The 20,614-nt window shown below is 36.5% G+C and overlaps 2 protein-coding genes across 2 annotated transcripts; both read left to right on the forward strand.

Moving 5' to 3' along the window:
• Window positions 1–13,932: 13,932 nt before the first annotated feature.
• On the forward strand, window positions 13,933–15,415 carry LOC113333508 (probable small nuclear ribonucleoprotein F). The gene is made up of 5 exons (XM_026579954.1): window positions 13,933–14,019; window positions 14,212–14,320; window positions 14,394–14,416; window positions 14,530–14,594; window positions 15,042–15,415. The coding sequence occupies exons 1-5, from the start codon at window positions 14,014–14,016 to the stop codon at window positions 15,097–15,099; spliced, it is 261 nt and encodes an 86-aa protein (XP_026435739.1). The 5' UTR covers window positions 13,933–14,013; the 3' UTR covers window positions 15,100–15,415.
• A 615-nt stretch (window positions 15,416–16,030) lies between these two features.
• LOC113333730 lies at window positions 16,031–20,280 on the forward strand. Its single transcript, XM_026580150.1, has 2 exons — window positions 16,031–16,545; window positions 18,340–20,280. The coding sequence occupies exons 1-2, from the start codon at window positions 16,287–16,289 to the stop codon at window positions 19,938–19,940; spliced, it is 1,860 nt and encodes a 619-aa protein (XP_026435935.1). The 5' UTR covers window positions 16,031–16,286; the 3' UTR covers window positions 19,941–20,280.
• The last annotated feature ends 334 nt before the right edge of the window (window positions 20,281–20,614 follow it).

Here is a 20,614-nt window from a genome sequence, read left to right on the forward strand (position 1 = left end):
GTACGAGATTTTCTTCCACAGATTGCCTACAAGAGGTCAGGGGAGTACGAAATTGTTCAACTTCCCGTTGTGTTGATTGATACATGGGTGCATGGTATTCTCTAGATTGCCTAAAATCATGCAAAGTATAGCAGTTCTCAACAGGATGGCCTAAGCTACCACAAAAGGTACAAGCATAGATTTCAGATTGCCTAGGTGAATTAGATGCGACGGATTTCTCATGTATTTGCATTTCTAAAGCTGTAGTTTGAGCTTCTAACTGATCCAAAAGTGACGAATATGGGAGTTGGGCACTGTAAATATGTTCATTTTCATGATGTGGTGGATGATACATGTGTGAATAATAACTAGGGTCTATACATTCAACCTCAGGACCCAGAAAAGGTCTGTAATATTCCCTATAATTATTAACATCATGGGTTGTGGGAGGCTCATAATGTGAAGCATGCCCATAAACAAGTTCTCTAATGGATTTATGCTCATCCCCAGTTGCAGACCGAAATCCTGTCATGAAATATTTTTGTTCTTTTTCTTACATTAATCACAAAATATCTTCCTGACAAAGCCTACCTGTCCTAAATGGTTGTTTCTATTTGATTTAGAAATGATGTTGTTGTTATCCTAACGAGTGGCCTACTCGCATTTGATAGCAAATTATGAAGATCTTTTCACTAAATCAAAATTCAAAGAAACTCAGATCATGTAGCAAGCAAAAGAGGACTCAAGCATACTGAGTATTTTTGAGAAACTTACCTCTGGAACAGTACCTAGCATAACAGACTCAGAGATTCACAAATTTAAATAGACACTAACTTAATGCAGTGAAACAACCAGTAGAGATTTTACTCTAAGTGTCACAGAATCGAGCATACATATGCTATATGTCGCAAGGTTGGATAATACTCAGCAAGGTAGCTAGCTTATCAAGCATTCATGGCATTCAGTTTAAGAACATCACTCAACATGTTATGGCTGTCGGACAAGTTGCAATGCGCAAATCTGGGAAACAGGAATTGCACAACTATTAAGAATAGCAATCAGATTCAGGGACGAAAGCACTCAGACACGAGTTCTGCTGAGATAATAGATACACAGTGATATAACAAATCATCTAGCACTAGTTCAGCAGACAAGCATTGTATAACATTCACATAATCATCAAAAACATCAAGTTTAGGAATTGATACCGTCAGTATAAAACTGGGTTTAAGCAATACCACAGATTCTGCTGCTCCTTTTTCTGCTCTTCCTAAGCTTGTGTTTCAGTTTCGCAGGCACCTCCAGTACGACACAGGGAGAGGACTAACAAACTGGTTTTGTTTCTCCTTTTCTTACCCTGGTTTGCACAGCAGAGATTTCAGGTACCTACTAGCTTCACAAAAACTTTCAGTTCCCAGAGATGGACAGTTAAAACAAAGAAACAAGAACAGTACTCATTTATCACTGCTAGTTAATAACTTAGAATGCCAGGGAAACTGATGTGAACTGTACTGAGGTTTTAACTGAAGATTTTTCAGCTCATAACAGGCAGCATTGCAAGTATAGACAAGTTCCAAAAGGGACAAGGAGAATAGATGGAATGCAAATGTGTTGGGATGGATAGTATTCAGGGAGATGAGATAGTTCAAACTGGAGGTTAACTTTCAGTACCAAAATCTGTGCTACAATCAATTACTGTAAAGCTTAACCTACATATGCAAATATTATGAGATGCAAACTAACTAGTATTTACAGGATTAACAGATAAACTGAAAGGAACTGATGATAGATAATAATAAAAATGATTCCTAGATGCAAGTCATACTACAGATGGAGTGCTCTACAGAACTACACTGTAACTACAATGGCGGTCTACAGATTATAGTGACCAAAGAATTGCGAAAAGGAATGAAAGAAACACTAGCAAATATGCAGAGGAACTGAAAACAAATTCTACAGCTAAGATGTTACAACCTTAAGATGCACACCCGGAGCTACAGCTAATGCTCATAACTGGATGCAATAATGAAATAAATGAAAAAGCTACAGCTAACAAAGTTAAATTGCAGTTTATATAGACATATGAACTGAGAAAGAAAATATAAGAAAAACTAACTAATATGCAGACAAACTGGTAAATATGCAGTTACAGAAAATACTAAAAAGTTGAAATGGAAATTATATACACATATGGTTTTAACTATGATGATGCAGATGGAAAAATCAAAACTACAACTACATATATACAAGAAATATACTAAGAATGATACGTGTCGTAACCACAACAAATTAATTAATATTTTCCACCTAATTAACAAGTAATATAGTGTAGTCAAGTTCGTTCCTACGAGGAGCAAGAGGTTTTAGTTGTTTAATTGTCACAAAAAGGGGGGTTTTGTTTTATAAAGTAAAAGAAAATAAACAAAGCAATTCAAAGATAAAGTTGAAATCAAAAAGAGAAGTTAGATCAAGGAATCCTTCTTCGTTGAAAAACAATGAGTTAATTTATGTTTTTCATCCACTTGTTATTAGTCAAAAAATATCACCAAATGGTAGGATAACAGGTTCGCTTAGCTAACCCCAAAATTCCTCGTTTCACTGAGTAACAGGTCCACTTAGTTATCAGATTCTATTCAAAATAACCACCTTGAGGTTAGCTTACAAGATGTAATTCCCCCGAATGCATTAAGATTTATGAATTTAGTTTTAGTACTAGTAGTTAGACTCGGTTCGCTTGGTCCACTTTCTAGTGTTGTTTTCACACAAAATTGCTCCACAGAATCCCTCTGCAAGGTCTCGTGTTTTCTACTTGTGTAAAGAGTCAAGAAATGATTACATATTCCCTAACTTCTACTAGCTTTAGGTTGAGTCAAAAAATCAATCCAGCATGCACTCTAAATAATCTATCAAACAACCATGAATGTATAAACATTCCTATTAGTAAAAACAAACGACAATCATGTGAAAACTTCAAAGTAGATTTAAAACAAAACTAAAAACATGTTAAGAACTAGGAATTCATCCTCAATCAATAAGAAAATTAGCTACCCATGCTAAGAAGTTCACACAAAGAATAAAGAAAAGAGAAGTGTTGTGTGTGTAGAGGTGTAGAAGTGTGTAAAGTGTGTAGAGAAAAGTAGAGAACTTCTCTATTTATAGGCTTCAATTTGCTTGCATTCTTCATAGAATTAGGATCCCTTTCCCATAATAATTCCACATTCCAAATCCTTGTCTTTATAAAATTCTTCCATCTTCTCTTTCCAAGTTCAAGCCCAACTCTTCATCCAATTCCAAATCTAGGTCTTCATACCCATGAGAGAAACTCACACAAAAAGCTGTAATTTTTGGTCGCCGGAATTGTTATTGGTACCACCGAAAATTGGCCTGAATTGGCATCGGATAGTGCTTCCAGCCACCTAAGATTTTGTTGTCGAGGGAATATTTCGTCACTGTGTCGTTAAAGTTAACAGCTGACCTATCTGTCAGTCAACTGGTCACGGGAAGGAGGAGTCAGCTTCTTCTTCTGCCTGATTTAGTAACTCCTCCTTAGCCAGTAACAACAACATCACTATATGCTCTGTAACTTCAATAACTCAAACACATCCTCCTAATTCGATCAACTGTTGGAACACATCTCCAATTCTTCTTCTCAATTATCAACAACATCAATATCTGTTTCTCAAATTCACAGCTAAACTCAAACCTTAACTGACCTGTACCCATCTTCCTTAGCTTCTGAAATCATCAAGAACACTAATGCATCACCAACATCTCTGCCTCACCTTCAATTCCATCCATAATCTGCAGTACCAATTCCATCTGCATTGCAATTATTTTATTTGAATCTCAATACTGCTCCTAACCCATTTCTGGGATCGACAGCAAGATCACCTCTTCGATTCTCTCTTTCAAATCACAACATCGGATTCTTGTCTAAACCCTTGATTCTCTAGTAACCCATTCATCCATTAACTTCAATTACAGCAGCAACTAACTCGATCCAAAACCACAAACCCATTATTCAATTTCTGCCATTAACCCATCTCTGATGTCTTGAATCTCAAGAACAGCAACAACATCTTCACGTCTCACAGATCGAACCCATTTAATTCATGACCTAAATTCCATCATCTTCATCAGATCCCCTTTCTTCCTTATCTTCCAAATCAAATTCAAACCCAGCAACATCCTCCTTCTCATCGATTCAGAAATGGCCTCGGCTGCTCATATTGTATTTAATCCACCTTCACCATCTCAATCATCTTCTTAATCCCCTGAATCTCTCAACTATCGGAGTAACCAACAGCAGCTCTGCTGCTTTTCTTTCTCAATTTCAGGTGCAAAATGATTGAGTGAATGGCGATTTAGGGTTAGGTTATAGGGCAGGATTCAGATAACAACTCCCCTTAACCTCAGCTAGTTTGTATTTAGTGCCCCTCCACGAGAATTACCCCTTAACCTTAGCTGGGATCCCAATAATGCTTGCTCGAGAAATGATAATTTTTTCCCTTTTGTTCAAATTGGGTGATTTCTTCTTCTTTTTCTCCGTATGATTCCAGAGTACCTAATAACTCAAAACCACGCGTAAAGTACATAATTTACAAGAAAACATAGCAGAGAAAGCATAAACAATAAATAGTAAATAAGGTGTATTCTACACCTATCAAATTCCCCCATACTTAGACTTTGCTAGTCCTCGAGCAAATCAAACTCAAACTTACAACTTCAAAGCTTTCCAGCGTCCCAAGCATCCAAAGAGCTATGAGGACATAGAGTTTCTGCATGCTAGTAATAAGAAGTTAGAAATACTAAAGAAAATATTCTCATTCTTAAATGTTGACTGAGAAATAACCACACCATGAGAGAACGCGTGTTTGAGAGAGATCAATAAGCATTTCGCCTCGACTTCTGCCTCACCAAAAAGGGTTTTATGAAATTGCACTCAAAAGACGTACTTTTATGGTTCTCACATGTGTGCAGGTAGGAATGAAGAGAGAAATCATGCAACACTTTGAATGGTGGGAAGGACAACTTCCGAAATATTTTAAAAACCCACATCTTTTAATATTTTGAAAAACCATTTTTATGACGATCTCTAAGAAAGGAAATCAACCACTATTATCGAGGATGAGATTACTTAATCACCTTCACATCCGATTGCAATGATGATAACACCACTCTCACAGCATCCAATAGAAACGTCTTCTGCTTCTCGTCTTTATCTTCTTAGTCTTCGTCTTCGGCTTAAACTATTGATGATAAACTCTTGAATTTCGTAGATCCTTGACAATTTATAACATTTTTCCTTAAAATCCTTTTCGCTTGAAACTTACTTATAGATTTTTCCTTCCCCACGGCTTATTAAATAAATAAAACCAAAAATAAAATTCTCTCGTCATCAATATTTTTTTTTAGACAAGAGAAATAAAATACAAAACAAAGTAAAAATAAAAACAAACCATGGCCGTGGGAAAAGTACTTTACCGCTTGATTCTTCACAACTTGTATCGTCTCGAAATCATAAACTTCAATAATTCTCACCTTTTGCTTTTCTTTGCTCTTGTAAATAAGTCTTCAACATGTATATATTATCCTCATTATATGTTTCTTTACTTGAATATGAAATTTTCCCTTTTCTTGTTCTGTTTCTTGTAAACCTTGAACGTCTTCAACTTTCCTTGTAGATTTTGATGTCGGTCCCTTGTTGATGATGATGGTGTTTCTATGGACCGTTGTTGTCGAGAGAGAGAATGGTGCTAACTGCAAATTGAAATACAAGAAGGAGGCTTTCATCTATAGACGTCACCCTCATGATTGAAAAAATTAGCACTCAAGAGATCAAAGATTAGTGCTTCTATTGGTGGGAGATTGGCTAGCTCATTATTTTACCCGAAATTAACATACGGCGACACACACTCAAAAGAAATCTTTTTTAGTCCGTTACAAAGAAAATTTGGTCGGTGCCACACATGATATAAATGCGGGTAGTCTCCACTAATGATTAATCAGCAACTCTAATAATGCATTTCTTCCTGCTCCTCATTTGCATCACCGGCATGATTAAATCCATTATTTAACACTCTAACAAGTAAGAAATACGAACGTAGTTCCCTAACACTTCCAAGTTCAGTTATGTCGGTCAGAATTCTATATATAAACATACCTAGAAGTATGCTAGTGACTCTAGAATCTCTACAAGTTGGAGGTTTTATGCAAAAAAAAATTTAAAACAAATGCTTAACCACTCCCCCACACTTAAACCTTACATTGTCCTCAATGTAATTGAATCCTCCTAGTAAAGTCAAGGTGGGAAATCCTAACATGATATGGAACAAGAAAAAATAAATAAGCAAAACAAAAAACAAAAGGATAAGAAATACAAAACCTATGGGTTGCCTCAAATTTAGCGCTTGTTTTAAAGTCGACGGCCCAACTTGCCACTTGTAAGATTCACTCCCCATATACTAACAATCGGAAAATTTGGGGATCCACCCATAGTACCTGTTTTGCAAACAATAACTCCATACAAATGTTAGCACAAGAAAATAATAGTGAAATTATCGCCCGATAGAAATTTCCCCAACACTTATTCTTGTCCACACTCGGAAGTGTATAAAGAACATAGAATTTTTGAACTTCCATGTATTCCTCTTGGAAAACATGCATAGTGTTAGCATCAAATGTTTCCAATGGTGGATATCGAGAAATAAAATCATCCAAAAATACTTTCGAAGCACATACATTCAAACTAATAAGAGGTAAAGGAGAAGAATCAATATGCAAAGGGTTAGACAAACCTTGCACAATTTCTTGTATTACGGAATCCTCTTCATCCTTAAAAAATTCAAGTGAATTACTTAACTCTTGTATATCGTGGTCCTCTATCTAACCTTGTAACCATTCTTCGTCGTTTTCTACCTTAACCAAAGTCTTGGCATCATTAAAATCTTTGGCAAGTTCAGTTGGGTCTTCCACGAATTCAATCAATTTGGTTTCATTATCGATCATTATCTCTTCAACATCTTCATCATCGGAATTGGGCCATTCACTAAAATGATTCTCGTCGGTATAAATTGTAAGTTCTTCTTGTGAAGGTTTACACCGTTTATAACAATAGGCAAGTCACACCCAATCTCCTCCTTTTGAATAGGCGAAAGATCGTTATTATGATCCGGAGTTGGAATAACTTCCTCATTGTTACGACGCTCATACACTACCGCGGACTCATTTCTGTTCCTAAGAATTTTTTAAAAGCACTAATTGCATCTTCCTCAAGCTCTACCTTTTGAATAGGTGATTGATCATTATTAAGATCAAGGCTCAAGTAAGCTACACTAGCGTCATCAAAAGTCTCCAAAGGTTGGTCCTTTTCAATACAATTATCTTCACTTTCAGAATCACCATAATAAGAATATTCATCGGTTTCATAAATTTTATCCAGACGTCGTTTAAGTTCCATATGAATGGTCCTACTAATTTCTGAGACAAGATCTTCCGAGGTTCCATCATCTTCCAACTTGTATAATTTCTGTGCAAGTTTCTTGACGTTCACACGCTTACCACCGTTGGCTACAATAGGTTCTCTTTCCCAGGGATATTCCCTTTGAATGGGTGAATGATCATAACTACGATCCGGAATCGGGTAAGAAAAAGTATTGTAGAAATTGGTTTGTGCGACGTTATTTCTATCACGGTCAAGTTGGTCTAGCATTTGTCGCATATCTTGCAATTCATTCATAATCTGTATACAACTCGAATGAAGCCAATTAGAAGTAGACTTATCCCACCTTGGTGCTTGACTTACATACCTACTACAAGGTTGTTGATATGTATGAGAATATCCATAAGGTTCTGTAGGAAATTGATCATAGCCAAAAGATTGGTTTTGATTGTATCCTAAAGATGGTTGGAAGTTGTCATAATGTTGAGGTTGAAAACCGTATTGATTGTTGTAATATGCTTGCTCTTGTCCACCATACATGGAAAACTAGTACCTGAAATAAGATTCTCAAAAACTAAAAACAACTAAAATCGTCCGCTTCTCCCCGGCAGCGGCGCCAAAAATTGATGCGTGTCGTAACCACAACAAATTAATTAATATTTTCCACCTAATTAACAAGTAATATAGTGTAATCAAGTTCGTTCCCACGAGGAGCAAGAGGTTTTAGTTGTTTAATTGTCACAAAAAGGGAGGGTTTTGTTTTATAAAGCAAAAGAAAAACAAAGCTTCAAATATAAATTTGAAATCAATAAGAGAAGTTAGATCAAGGAATCTGTCTTCGTTGCAAAACAATGAGTTAAGTTATGTTTTTCATCCACTTGTTATTAGTCACAAATTATCATCAACCGTAGGATAGCAGGTTCATATAGATAACCCCAAAATTCCTCGTTTCACTGAGTAATATGTCCGCTTAGTTATCATATTCTATTCAAAAGAACCACCTTGAGGTTCGCTTACAAGATATAATTCCCGCGAATGCATTAATATTTATGAATTTAGGTTTAGTACTAGTAGTTAGACTCAGTTCGTTGGTCCACTTTCTAGTGTTGTTTTCGCACACAATTGCTCCACAGAATCCCTCTGCAAGGTCTCGTGTTTTCTACTTGTGTAAAGAGTCAAGAAACGATTACGTATTCCCTAACTTCTACTAGCTTTAGGTTGAGTTAACACATAAATCCAGCGTGCACTCTAAATAATCTATCAAACAACGATGAATGTATAAACATTCCTATTAGTAAAAACAAACGATAATCATGTGAAAACTTCAAAGTAGATTTAAAACAAAACTCAAATCATGTTAAGAACTAGGAATTCATCCTCAATCAATAATAAAATTAGCTACTCATGCTAAGAAGTTCACACAAAGAATAAAGAAAAGAGAAGTGTTGTCTGTGTAGAGGTGTAGAAGTTTGTAAAGTGTGTATAGAAAAGTAGAGAACTTCTCTATTTATAGGCTTCAATTTTCTTGCATTCCTCTTAGAATTAGGATCCCTTTCCCATAATAATTCCACATTCCAAATCCTTGTTTATATAAAATTCTTTCATCTTCTCTTTCCAAGTTCAATCCCAACTCTTCATCCAATTCCAAATCTAGGTCTTCATACCCATGAGAGAAACTCACACAAAAAGCTGTAATTTTTGGTCGCTGGAATTGTTATTGGTACCACCGGAAATTGGCTTGATTTGGCGCCGGATAGTGCTGCCGGCCACCTGAGATTTTGTTGTCGAGGGAATATTCCGTCACTGTGACGTTAAAGTTAACAGCTGACCTATCTGTCAGTCAACTGGTCAAGGGAAGGAGGAGTCATCTTCTTCTTCTGCCTGATTTAGTAACTCCTCTTTAGCCAGTAACAACAGCATCACTATATGCTCTATAACTTCAATAACTCAAACACATCCTCCTAATTCGATAAACTACTAGAGCACATCTCCAATTCTTCTTCTCAATTATCAACAACATCAATATCTGTTTCTCAAATTCACAGCATAACTCAAACCTTAACTGACCTGTACCCATCTTCCTTAGCTTCTTAAATCATCAAGAACACTACTGCATCACCAACATCTCCTCCTCACCTTCAATTCCATCCATAATCTGCAGTACCAATTCCATCTGCGTTGCAATTGTTTTATTTGAATCTCAATACTGCTCCTAACCCATTTCTGAGATCGACAACAACATCACCTCTTCGATTATCTCTTTCAAATCACAGCATCGGATTCTTATCTCAACCCTTGATTCTCTAGTAACCCATTCACCCATTAACTTCAATTACAGCAGCAATTAACTCGATCCACAGCCACAAACTCATTATTCAATTTCTGCCATTAACCCATCTCTGATGTCTTGAATCTCAAGATCAGCAACAGCATCTTCACGTCTCACAAATCGAACCCATTTAATTCATGACCTAAATTCCATCATCTTCATCAGATCCCCTTTCTTTCTCATCTTCCAAATCAAATTCAAACCCAACAACATCCTCCTTCTCATTGATTCAGAAATGGCCTCAGCTGCTCATACTGTATTTAATCCACCTTCACCATCTCAATCATCTTCTTAATCCCCTGAATATATCAACTCTCGGAGGAACCAACAGCATCTCTGCTGCTTTTCTTTCTCAATTTCAGGTGCAAAATGATTGAGTGAATGGCGATTTAGGGTTAGGTTATAGGACAGGATTCAGACACCCAAATGTACAAGAACCACCCAGATAGCAGCTCCCCTTAACCTCAGCTAGTTTGTATTTAGTGCTCCTCCACGAGAATTACCCCTTAACCTTAGCTGGGCTCCCAATAATGCTTGTCCGGGAAATGATAATTTTTTCCCTTTTGTTCAAATTGGGTGATTTCTTCTTCTTTTTCTCTGTATGACTCAAGAGTACCTAATAACTCAAAACCACGCGTAAAGTACATAAGTTACAAGAAAACATAGCAGAGAAAGCATAAACAATAGATAGTAAATAAGGTGTATTCTACACCTATCAAAGAACAGTAAAGCAGAACCACGGAAATAACTACACCGCTACCGAGTCCCCGGCAGCGGCGCCAAAACCTTGGTAGGCTTATAAAGAGTACCTACAATAGACTGCAAGTGCACAACGTCATATTGTAGACAAGGAAAATACAGGTCGATCCTCAGGGACAAGGTGGGTGTAAGTTGAAGCTACGGTCTTACTATACTGATTCGAAACAGGAGTAACACGAATAGGGGGTTTTGTTTGCCGAAACGGCTAGATATTGGTTATGTAACACAAAATAGAAAAGCAGATTGTAAACAAAGGTGTGAAAGAGCACTAGGGCAGTTAATCCACCTCCTAATCCTATGCTAAGGAAATACTTACTCAAGTTATGTCTTTTTCCTTTTAGGGAAGAATACAACGGATGGTTTATCAACTATTCTCACTAACTCACCCCTAGTATAAGCTGTCTTCTTACAGTACAACCTATCACAGGCTCATTCGATCAAAAAGCTAACTAATCCTTCCTATATTAATTAGGCACGGATCTTCTTCCAGAGAGGTCTCTAATGGATGATTTATCAACCAATCTCCCTAACTCACCCCTAGTATAAGTTGTCTTCTTACAGTACAACCTATCACAGGTTCATTTGGTCTATTAGCTAACTATCAATCCTAAATCAATTTAAGCACATCAAGAACAACAATATGAAAACTGACTATCTTAGCATACAATCAAGGGCTTCATCTAAACCCTAGTTATTGAATTAGAACATGATGAAAATACTGAAAACAAATATAAACTACAACTTGGTGCACCGACTAATCTGGGCATGAGTTTTACATCACATTCTCATCCCTATTTATACATGAATTTCTTAATTCGACTTCAATTTGGGAATTAATGGAGACCCAACTCACCAAAACGTGTCTCCCGTCATCAATTCATCTCTGCAGCTTCATTAATTTGATGTTCCCTAATTGTACAGCTAACCCTAACTCTACCTCTCTAAATCTTATCTTCTAGGGTTTCTGTTCTTGATAAGAATATAAATAAGATAGAGAGAGATGGAAAATTAGAAGTTAATGGTGGTGTTAATGATGGTGAATCTGTGCTCAGTGTACGGAGGGGAAGGGTTAATGGAGGGTATGAAGATGGTACTGGTGGTTTTGTGTAAGAGAGGAATAATTTTAGGTGGAGTTGAATTCTGTTCGATTATAGAAGAGAATGGGGAGGATAGGGTGTTGATCATTTACATCAAATCTTGATGTAACGAGAGGAGGTGTCGTTGGATGGTAAGAAGATGTGACAAATCTGACGGCTTGGACATGAAAACGGTTTTGGGTCTTGGATTTGGGTTTTGGATTCTAAACGAAGCCAATTTCTAGGTTAGTTTGCAAGCGGCTTGCGGATGAGTTGAAAGTGGATTTCCAATAGTGCGCAAGAGGATTGCGTCTGCTCTTTGCGTGTTGTTTCCTTTACGTTCTTCATTGCCTTCTAGCGGGAGCTTTGTGTCTCTCTTCCGTTGTTTCTGGCCACCATTTATCTGCTCTTTTGGCTTCTGAATTCATCCAAGCTTTATTTAGTACTTAAAAGCACAAAATTAATTAGTACAAGAATTTATTCTTGAAAACGCAAAAGATGAGTTAATTGCCAATAAAAAGGTATACAAATATGCAATATTTGGCACTCATCACTCATGTTCATTAGTTGGTGGGATTTACTCGTAACTAATGCGTGTAATTTGTTGCAGCAACTGGAATGCATTGTCTAATTGTAATGTAACATAATGATATCAATATATTACCAAGACAAGGATATATAACAATGATAACTATACAAAACCGGACCATGATTCAAAGAGAAATCACCAGGTAAAATTGAAGCTCAAAAGTAACTATTGCTCGGTCAAGTTTTTTCTGTCGAGGTGTTATCCAGTAAAATCTTATATTCTGCAGATATTCCAATCTTCTAGTAGTTTGAAAGTTAAATTTTTGAGTGTTGGGTGAACATGCGTGTTGAAAATATTTGACTAATTAGCAATAGTTTAATATCAGTGTTGGTTAAGCTTTAGTAGTTTTCTTTTTACAGTACAAGTGTTTATAACTGTCTCCATTGTTTTCATCTTTCTTATAGTAGTGTTTCATCAAAAATCGTAATTTTGGCCTATATAATAAGTGTGATTTTCATTTAACCACAAGAAATTGGAGTCTGGAAGATCACTTGAGTTGGCTGGTTGATTCTTAACGCAAGAATATGATTTTTGAAGAAAGATATCAGCGCAGTTCCTTGATTACATCTTCTTTGACGAGAAGCACTTCATATGTTTTCCACTATTCAGAGTTGACAATCTATTTTATATCAATATCGGTTTTTTTTTTAGTATCTCCAATATTGTATATCAATACAACTCTATAGTGTGTGAATTTACATTTAACTACAAAAAATTGGGGCCTGGAAGAGCAGTTGAATTGTCCGTTTGATTCTTAACATTAACATAAGTATATGGTTTCGGAAAAAGATAAAACAATGGATTTTCTTGATTACATCTTCTTTGACCAGAAGCACTTCATATGCTTTCCACTATTTAGAGTTGACAATCTATTTTTTGTATCTCTAATACCAGATATCGATAACAACATAGTGAGTGTGATTTTTCATTTAACTTAGAGCCTAGAAGAGCAGTTGAGTTGACCGCTTGAATCTTAACGCAAATATATGATCTTTGAAGAAAGATTTATCATTGCATTTTCTTGATTACATCTTCTTAATTTGACGGGAAGCACTTCATATGCTTTGCTCTATTTAGAATTGGCAATCTATATCATTTTTTTGATCAATATCATATTTTTTTTAGTGTCTCTAATATCAGATATCGATGCAACTATATATCGAGTGTGATTTTTAATTTAACAATGTCATGAACTACTTATTAATTTCAAAGATTGGTATAATTTTTCAAAAATATTTTCTTGAAGAGAATTTCTTAATCTCCAACACTTACAGGGTGTTAGTCCTCAAAGGAGTTGGGGAGTTGGGTTTTTTCCCGTTAGTCATGCGGGAGTTCGAAGGAGTCTCTCAAAATCCCCGTTAGTCATGGGAGAGTTCAGAAGAGTTTCCTAAACTTCCTAGAAAACCCCGTTAGTCGTGGGAGAGTTTGAAAAAAACTCTTGGACTCCCTATTAGTGGTAAAACCCTAGAATGCTAGGGAGTTGATTGGTTTGGGAGTTCTGGAGAGTTGATAGTGTATTTTTTCCTGTACACAAATCTCTCAAAAGACTAGAGATTTGGGAGGGAGTTTGGTCAAAGAATAACATAGGAGAAATAAAAGGAAACGCTTCAGCTTCAGGTATGCTTTTCATCTTTTTTCTTCTTCTTTGATCGCCATGATTTGATGGGTATTTATTTTTGATTGTGATTACCATTATTCATGACTGATAACGTAAATTGGCATTCAAGAACCCTTGGTTTTCTTTCTTTTCTTATCCTCTCGGTCTTAAACCCTAAAAAATCCCCAAATTTTCTTCAAGAAGGACTTTCAGGAAATCAGTTTGTGATCATCTCCAAAATCAATGGCGGTAAGCCTCTCTCTGTCTATATTGTTGATATTGTGTTGAATACGTACAAATTTTGGGGTCAGGGGTACCTATTACAATTACTGATAGTTTTATGCATATTAGTCTTTACCAAATTTCTAGTATTTTTTAGAGGAAAAAATTATGTTGTGATGTTGTGATTCTTACTATGTTACTTATGTTGAGATTTTTCAGAGGGTAGCTGTGAATCCGAAATCTTTCTTAAACAATCTTACTGGGAAGACGGTCATGGTCAAGCTCAAATGGGGAATGGAGTACAAGGGTACTTTTTTCTTATGTTTATGTATTTGGAAGATTTTTAACAATGATGATTTGTATATCTGTTCGAAGCAATAGTAATTAATACTTACTTTCAGTAGATTCATACATGAACTTACAGGTATCACTTTTAATGATCTGTTAATTTGTTGGCATTCAATGTTTTTCTTTTTTCTTTTTCTAGATGTTTGACAGCCATACTAACTATTCTCCATCTGCATAACTCAATTGCAGCTTGCCAATACTGAAGAATACATTTATGGACAGTTTACTGGAAATCTTGGGGAGATTCTCATAAGGTAAAAGTCTACGCCATTGGAAGCAAAATTAGTTGTGTGTAAATACTTGTGTGTGTATAAGTTAGATATTCTCTCTGTACGTGTAAGTTAATTGGCAACAACAACATTGAACTATTTGGCATATGAGGGGGTTACTTAAACACCATGGTAATAATTGCTTGATAACCATAAACCAGCTAGCTTAAGTAGTAGGCGAGGTTCCTAAGTGTGTGCCCTACGTCTGTACAGTGATCTCGTCAGTATCTTGACTCTCGAGTTTTGTTTGATAATTTTGTCACTGTCACAATGACACTAGCCAGACTGCTGGGCACTAAACGTCTTTCTTTTTACACATTTTAGTTGAGATTTAGGAATGATTTTGAGTTTTGTCATACTGATTCAGTGGACCTGTTTGATGCTTTTGGCTTGATCTTTAAATCATTTCATTGTTTGAATGCCAATTTGCAGGTGCAATAATGTTTTGTATCTCAACCTCCATTTCTGTATCAAGTGCAAGTGGAGATAGTGACAGCTTGTGCAGGCTTACACAACTTCTTGCGAAAAGAATGCCGTTTAGATGAGTTTCCAATCGAGGGAGATGAAGATAGCCATCCATCCTCATCAACGCTTGAAAATGACGACGAAGTTTTGACATAAACTCAAGAACAACAACGTCAAGAAGCTAATGCATGGAGAAAGAATATAGCGGATGATATGTGGGATAATGTTCGTGATCAAAGTGAGTTAGAATTGTATTGAGACCATTAAAATGGAAGAAAAAAATTATCTCGTTGCACAACAATAACATACTATTGATACAGAGATAGGATCATTTTTATTTATTTTTTTCTTTTGATTAAAGATCATTTTTATATGCAAACGAGAATTTATTGTTTCTTCTACTTAAAGAGAATGAGTTAGGAATGAACTCTCTCAAAATCCCTCAAATTCTCCCAAACTTCCTCCACATTCCCCCAAACTCCCTTAACTCAAAAACACCAAACTCTCTAAAACTTCCTACACTCTCTGAAACTCTCTCAAAATCCTCAAGATTCAAAATACACTCAACTCCCCCCAATCACCCGAGGACTAACCCCCTGCTAAACAAAATACGCAATTGGTGAATTTGGTCTCAGCTGTAATGATAATTGGTATTTTTAGTATACGCCGCAATTACTAATTGGGTCCCCTTCTAGAACGGATGTGCCCCGCCTCACTGATGGGTACGGTGGGATACGTAAAGGATTACATACTAGTTATAATAAAACGGGCATGTTTTTTTTCTTCTTTTTCTTCATTGAGCATGTATTTCAGCGCTTGGAGTCAAGGATATCATGGAAAGATGTTAGCTATAAGAACCAAGAACCAAAACCCATTTTCCAGTAGCATCGGGTTGGGTAGGAGACAATGTTAGTTCCCAAATATAGGACATAGTTTTAACGCCGGCCCGACCAAACCTTGCACAACCCGTAGGTAAATCGAAAAGCCAATGGGGATTTTGGAGATTACCGGCTAATCCCAACTCGTCGATGGACGGAGCTTCTCGTAGATGTTAGCTATAAAACGAGAGGAAACGACAGTGGTTGAAAATTCTTATTAGATTAACCAATTCAAATCATTTGTCTTTCGTCAAATTCACACCAATCAAGACTTTTAAAATAATCAAATTTTGACATCTTCTGATTCCTTTGAATGAGAGAAAAATAAACAAAAATGAGCGCTGATGTTGCTGTTGATGATAAAGCAAACAAACATAACCAACCCGTTCCTTTGCTTTTACTCATTTTTCTTTTTGTTCTTCTGGATAATCTAATTAATCATTTCTTTCCCCTTTCAAAGGAACCTTCTCTCCCAGAACCCAGATTGAAGATGGATGGGTGCAAGTGTTTTTATTGGAATAGAGACTATGATGTATGTACTCCTGAGCTAGAACCTTTTACATTACCATCACCAATTCCAGAATGGCCTCAAGGTAATGAATTATCATTAAAAAGAATTCAATCTTTTTAAGTTCTGATTGATGTTATATTAAGGGTATTTCTTCTTTCTAATATATGGGTCATATTTTTTGTTCATATAACTTATAACATGTTAGGATGCATTCTGATAATTAGGGTTCTTATTTTGTATTCCTTCTCTTTTTTGGTCTGTGGGTGTCTCTGGTTTCATTTGTTTTAGGTTTGCATGTTTGAACTCGTTGGATTGGTATGTTTGTTTCTCAGAAATATTGATCTTAGGAATTAGTACCCTGTGCAATTAGATAGATTTAGTTTTCGATTCTAGCATTTAGTTGTTGTGGATACTTTAAACTTTTACTACTTTTTGATTAGCTGTAGACTTCTTTTGATACATTGTTAGTGAGGAAGAACACCTTCAATCGATGAAAACTAAGACACATTTTTGGATTAGAATACTATCTATTTTCTGAACTACATGGTGACATTTCTCCTTTGCAAACATAAATATTGCACTCCAAACTTACAAAATTAAACTTACAAAAGACTTACTTTTAGACTCCAAGTCTGGTAACCAAGACATCCACCCCTCACCGACAGATGATCCTAAAACCAATTTCAGAAAGAAAGTGGCAACTCTGAACCTGATTTACTTTCACCGGGATGTCATGCCAAAATCTTATGAAACAAATCGCCCAAATCGTACCCCGCCATAGTAGAATTGTGTTTATCCACTTAATCAATTAAGATGCTCTTAATATCATCCATGTTACTTAACAAGAGTTTTTCCTTCACAAGAGGTGACGACTCGAGACGTAAATCAAGGAAAGATATATCTGTGTAGAACATGTACTTCTGGTGCGACTCATGAATAAATGGGGATCAAGTTTGTGAAAGGAAATACTAGCTCATAACTGTAGAGAAATTAAGCAGCATAAAAATGTTTAAAATGAATGTGAATGGGTCTAAAAAGAAGTTTAAGGCGAAGCTAGTTTAACCAGATATAACTGGGATGGATAATCTACAGATACAGTTCAACTAACAGAATGCTGCAGAACTGAGGATCGTAGATCAAATTTTCTAGGAGAGAGAAAATGAATGAAATGGACACACATAAAAAGGAAAAGAGGGCTTACTTGTTTCCTAGTAATCTGTGGCGTTTAATGATGAAATTCTACAGTAAAATTTCCTCTTTTAAGATTGGGACGAAGATAATTAATCCATCTTATTCTGCAACTTTTACCACAACGAAGCAATCCTAGAGAGACAAAGAAGATAGGAGTAAATGCCAGCAGATTGAGGAAGAAATTTTCAACAACCTTCACCGTGAGTTTTGATGTAGTTGATAAGTTGCCTGTTAAATGATAATTCCAATCGTTCGGCTTCGGAAAGAAGCACTAGTAGAAGAACAAGAAGATATATTTGTTGTAGATGTCTCTTTTCTTTTGTTTTTTGGTCGGTCAGTAGGAATTTTAGTTCTTAGTTCTTACAAGTTTCAAATTCAGGTTGTTGGTATGGACATTTGACAACTTTACCATTCTACTAAGAGGCATCTTACTAGAGAGGCATCTGCATTTTGTCTTAAATTCCTATGCCTTACACTATCAAATAAGCCTTATATTGTGCAATCATACACTTCCAATGCAAATTTTTTGATTTGTATCTACCTGAGGTTTTATCGCTTCTTATCTTCGTTCTTATGTTGTGTTGGCACCTGCCATCCCGTGCTTTTTGAGTTTAATCTACATCGAGTTTTAGTTATCTTTATGGATTTCAATTGGGTAATTTATGGTCTGTTTTTATCTTTGCAGGCCAAGGCTTCGGTAATCGAGTGATATGTCTCGGACAGCTTGAAGTTATTCAGATCACCAAGTTTGAGAGTGTTTGGACTTGCAGTTTGTCTAAGGATAAGAAAAAATGTGCTACATTCTATAAACCTGTGGAAATACCTGATGGATTTTTCAGCCTTGGTCACTATGGCCAATCACACGATCAGCCGTTGCATGGGTTTGTTCTTGTGGCAAGAGAAGTCGGTGCACCCAAAACTGGTAAGAATTTCCACCAAGTGACTGAATCACCAGCTCTCAAAAAGCCCCTGGATTATACATTAGTTTGTAGTACAGATGAACGGGGAGATGGCAATCATGATGGTTGTGGTTACTTTTGGCTACCCCAACCAGTGGAGGGCTATAAACCTGTGGGATATTTGGTCAGTAATAGTCCAGAGAAACCCTCTCTTGAAGAAGTTAGATGTGTCCGAGAGGATCTTACAGCAAATTGTGAGACTTGTAATGTGATTTTTCAAATGGATTTAAAATCTGTTAAATTTCCTTTTAGGGTTTGGGAAACAAGACCTTGCCATCGAGGGATGATGGAGAAAAGTGTATCTGTTGGGACTTTCTTCTGCAGTAGCTGCTGGTCTTTTGGAGATGAAATGAATATTGCTTGCTTGAAGAACCTCGATCCTACTCTACATGCCATGCCGAATATAAACCAGATTCATGCACTCATAAAATATTATGGGCCAACTGTTTTCTTCCATCCAGATGAGATTTATTTGCCTTCATCTTTGTCATGGTTTTTCAAAAACGGGGCTTTGTTGTACAAGAAAGGGGATTTAGTAGGTGTGCCCATTGATTCGATGGGTTTAAACCTTCCGTGCGGTGGATCAAATGATAGAGAGTATTGGATAGATTTGCCGAAGGATAGTAACAGAAACTTTGTGAAGTGCGGGAATTTAGAGAGCGCAGAGCTATATGTTCACGTGAAACCTGCTCTTGGAGGAACCTTCACTGATATTGTGATGTGGGTATTTTGTCCCTTCAATGGGCCAGCTACTCTTAAGATTGGAGTACTGAATATTGCACTGAGTAAGGTAGGGGAACATATTTGTGATTGGGAGCATTATACACTCCGAATAAGCAACTTCACTGGAGAACTTTGGAGTATATACTTCTCACAGCACAGTGGTGGAGAATGGGTGGATGCTTGTGACTTGGAGTTTATCGAAGGAAATAAGGCGATTGTTTACTCGTCAAAAAGCGGGCATTCAAGTTTCCCACATCCCGGGAATTTTCTCCAAGGATCGCTAGGCATTGGAGTGAGAAACGATGCTGCCAAGAGCAAGTTTTATGTGGATTCAAGCCTTAAATATGAAGTAGTTGCAGCTGAATATTTAGGAGACAACACGATTGTTAGAGAACCAAATTGGTTGCAGTATATGAGAGAGTGGGGACCGAAACTTGTTTATGATGGAACGTCTGAGTTGGACAGGATAATACATCTTTTACCGATTTTCATCAGATATTCAGTGGAGAGTCTTGTGGATAAATTTCCTGTGGAGCTGTACGGCGAAGAGGGACCAACTGGACCAAAAGAGAAGAACAATTGGTTTGGGGATGAAAGATGGTAAGTTAGATATCTGCACATAGTACTGGAATAGAAATGGTTTATACTTGTTGTGAGAATATATGTACCATCATTGTTGTACTTGTATTGAGTACAGTTTCTTTGCTATTCTCTAGCAAAGTCTGTCGGAAAGTTTAGATTACCATTCCTAAATGTAAAAAGGAGTGATCGAGATATTAGACTAGGGAAAACCGTATGGTGGGGCCCACTAATAGTTTGTGAGGAGCAATTTTACCATGTTTTTTTTTGACGGTTCAAATTCAAATAGACTTTTTGAAAGGAAAATATGTATCCCCGTGTAACTTATTTAGTTCAAAAAATTCTCATTCTTGTTCCTACTGAAATCAATATATATATATAACTTAAAATGTATTCAAAAGACTAACTTAGGGAGTTGGTAACCCTTACATCAGAATTAGTAGAGCCATCGAATGTTGGGCTATCAACTTCAACCCGAACATTTGATTTATCTATTTCTAAAGCATGCAAAATACATGATGGAGGTTCATACTTCCAATTAAGTATAGTTCGGAAAGATTTAGCCTCCTTGGCTAAGATATCAGCTGCATTGTTTGTTGATCTTGGAAAATAAAAGAAACCTAAAAAGTTTTGACAGAGACTGAACTCTCTTTTTGCTTAATCCATAGTAGATTGGTTCTGCCATGTGATTTGGCTCAA

This window comes from Papaver somniferum, unplaced genomic scaffold, assembly GCF_003573695.1.
Source record: "Papaver somniferum cultivar HN1 unplaced genomic scaffold, ASM357369v1 unplaced-scaffold_133, whole genome shotgun sequence".
Taxonomy (NCBI): domain Eukaryota; kingdom Viridiplantae; phylum Streptophyta; class Magnoliopsida; order Ranunculales; family Papaveraceae; genus Papaver; species Papaver somniferum.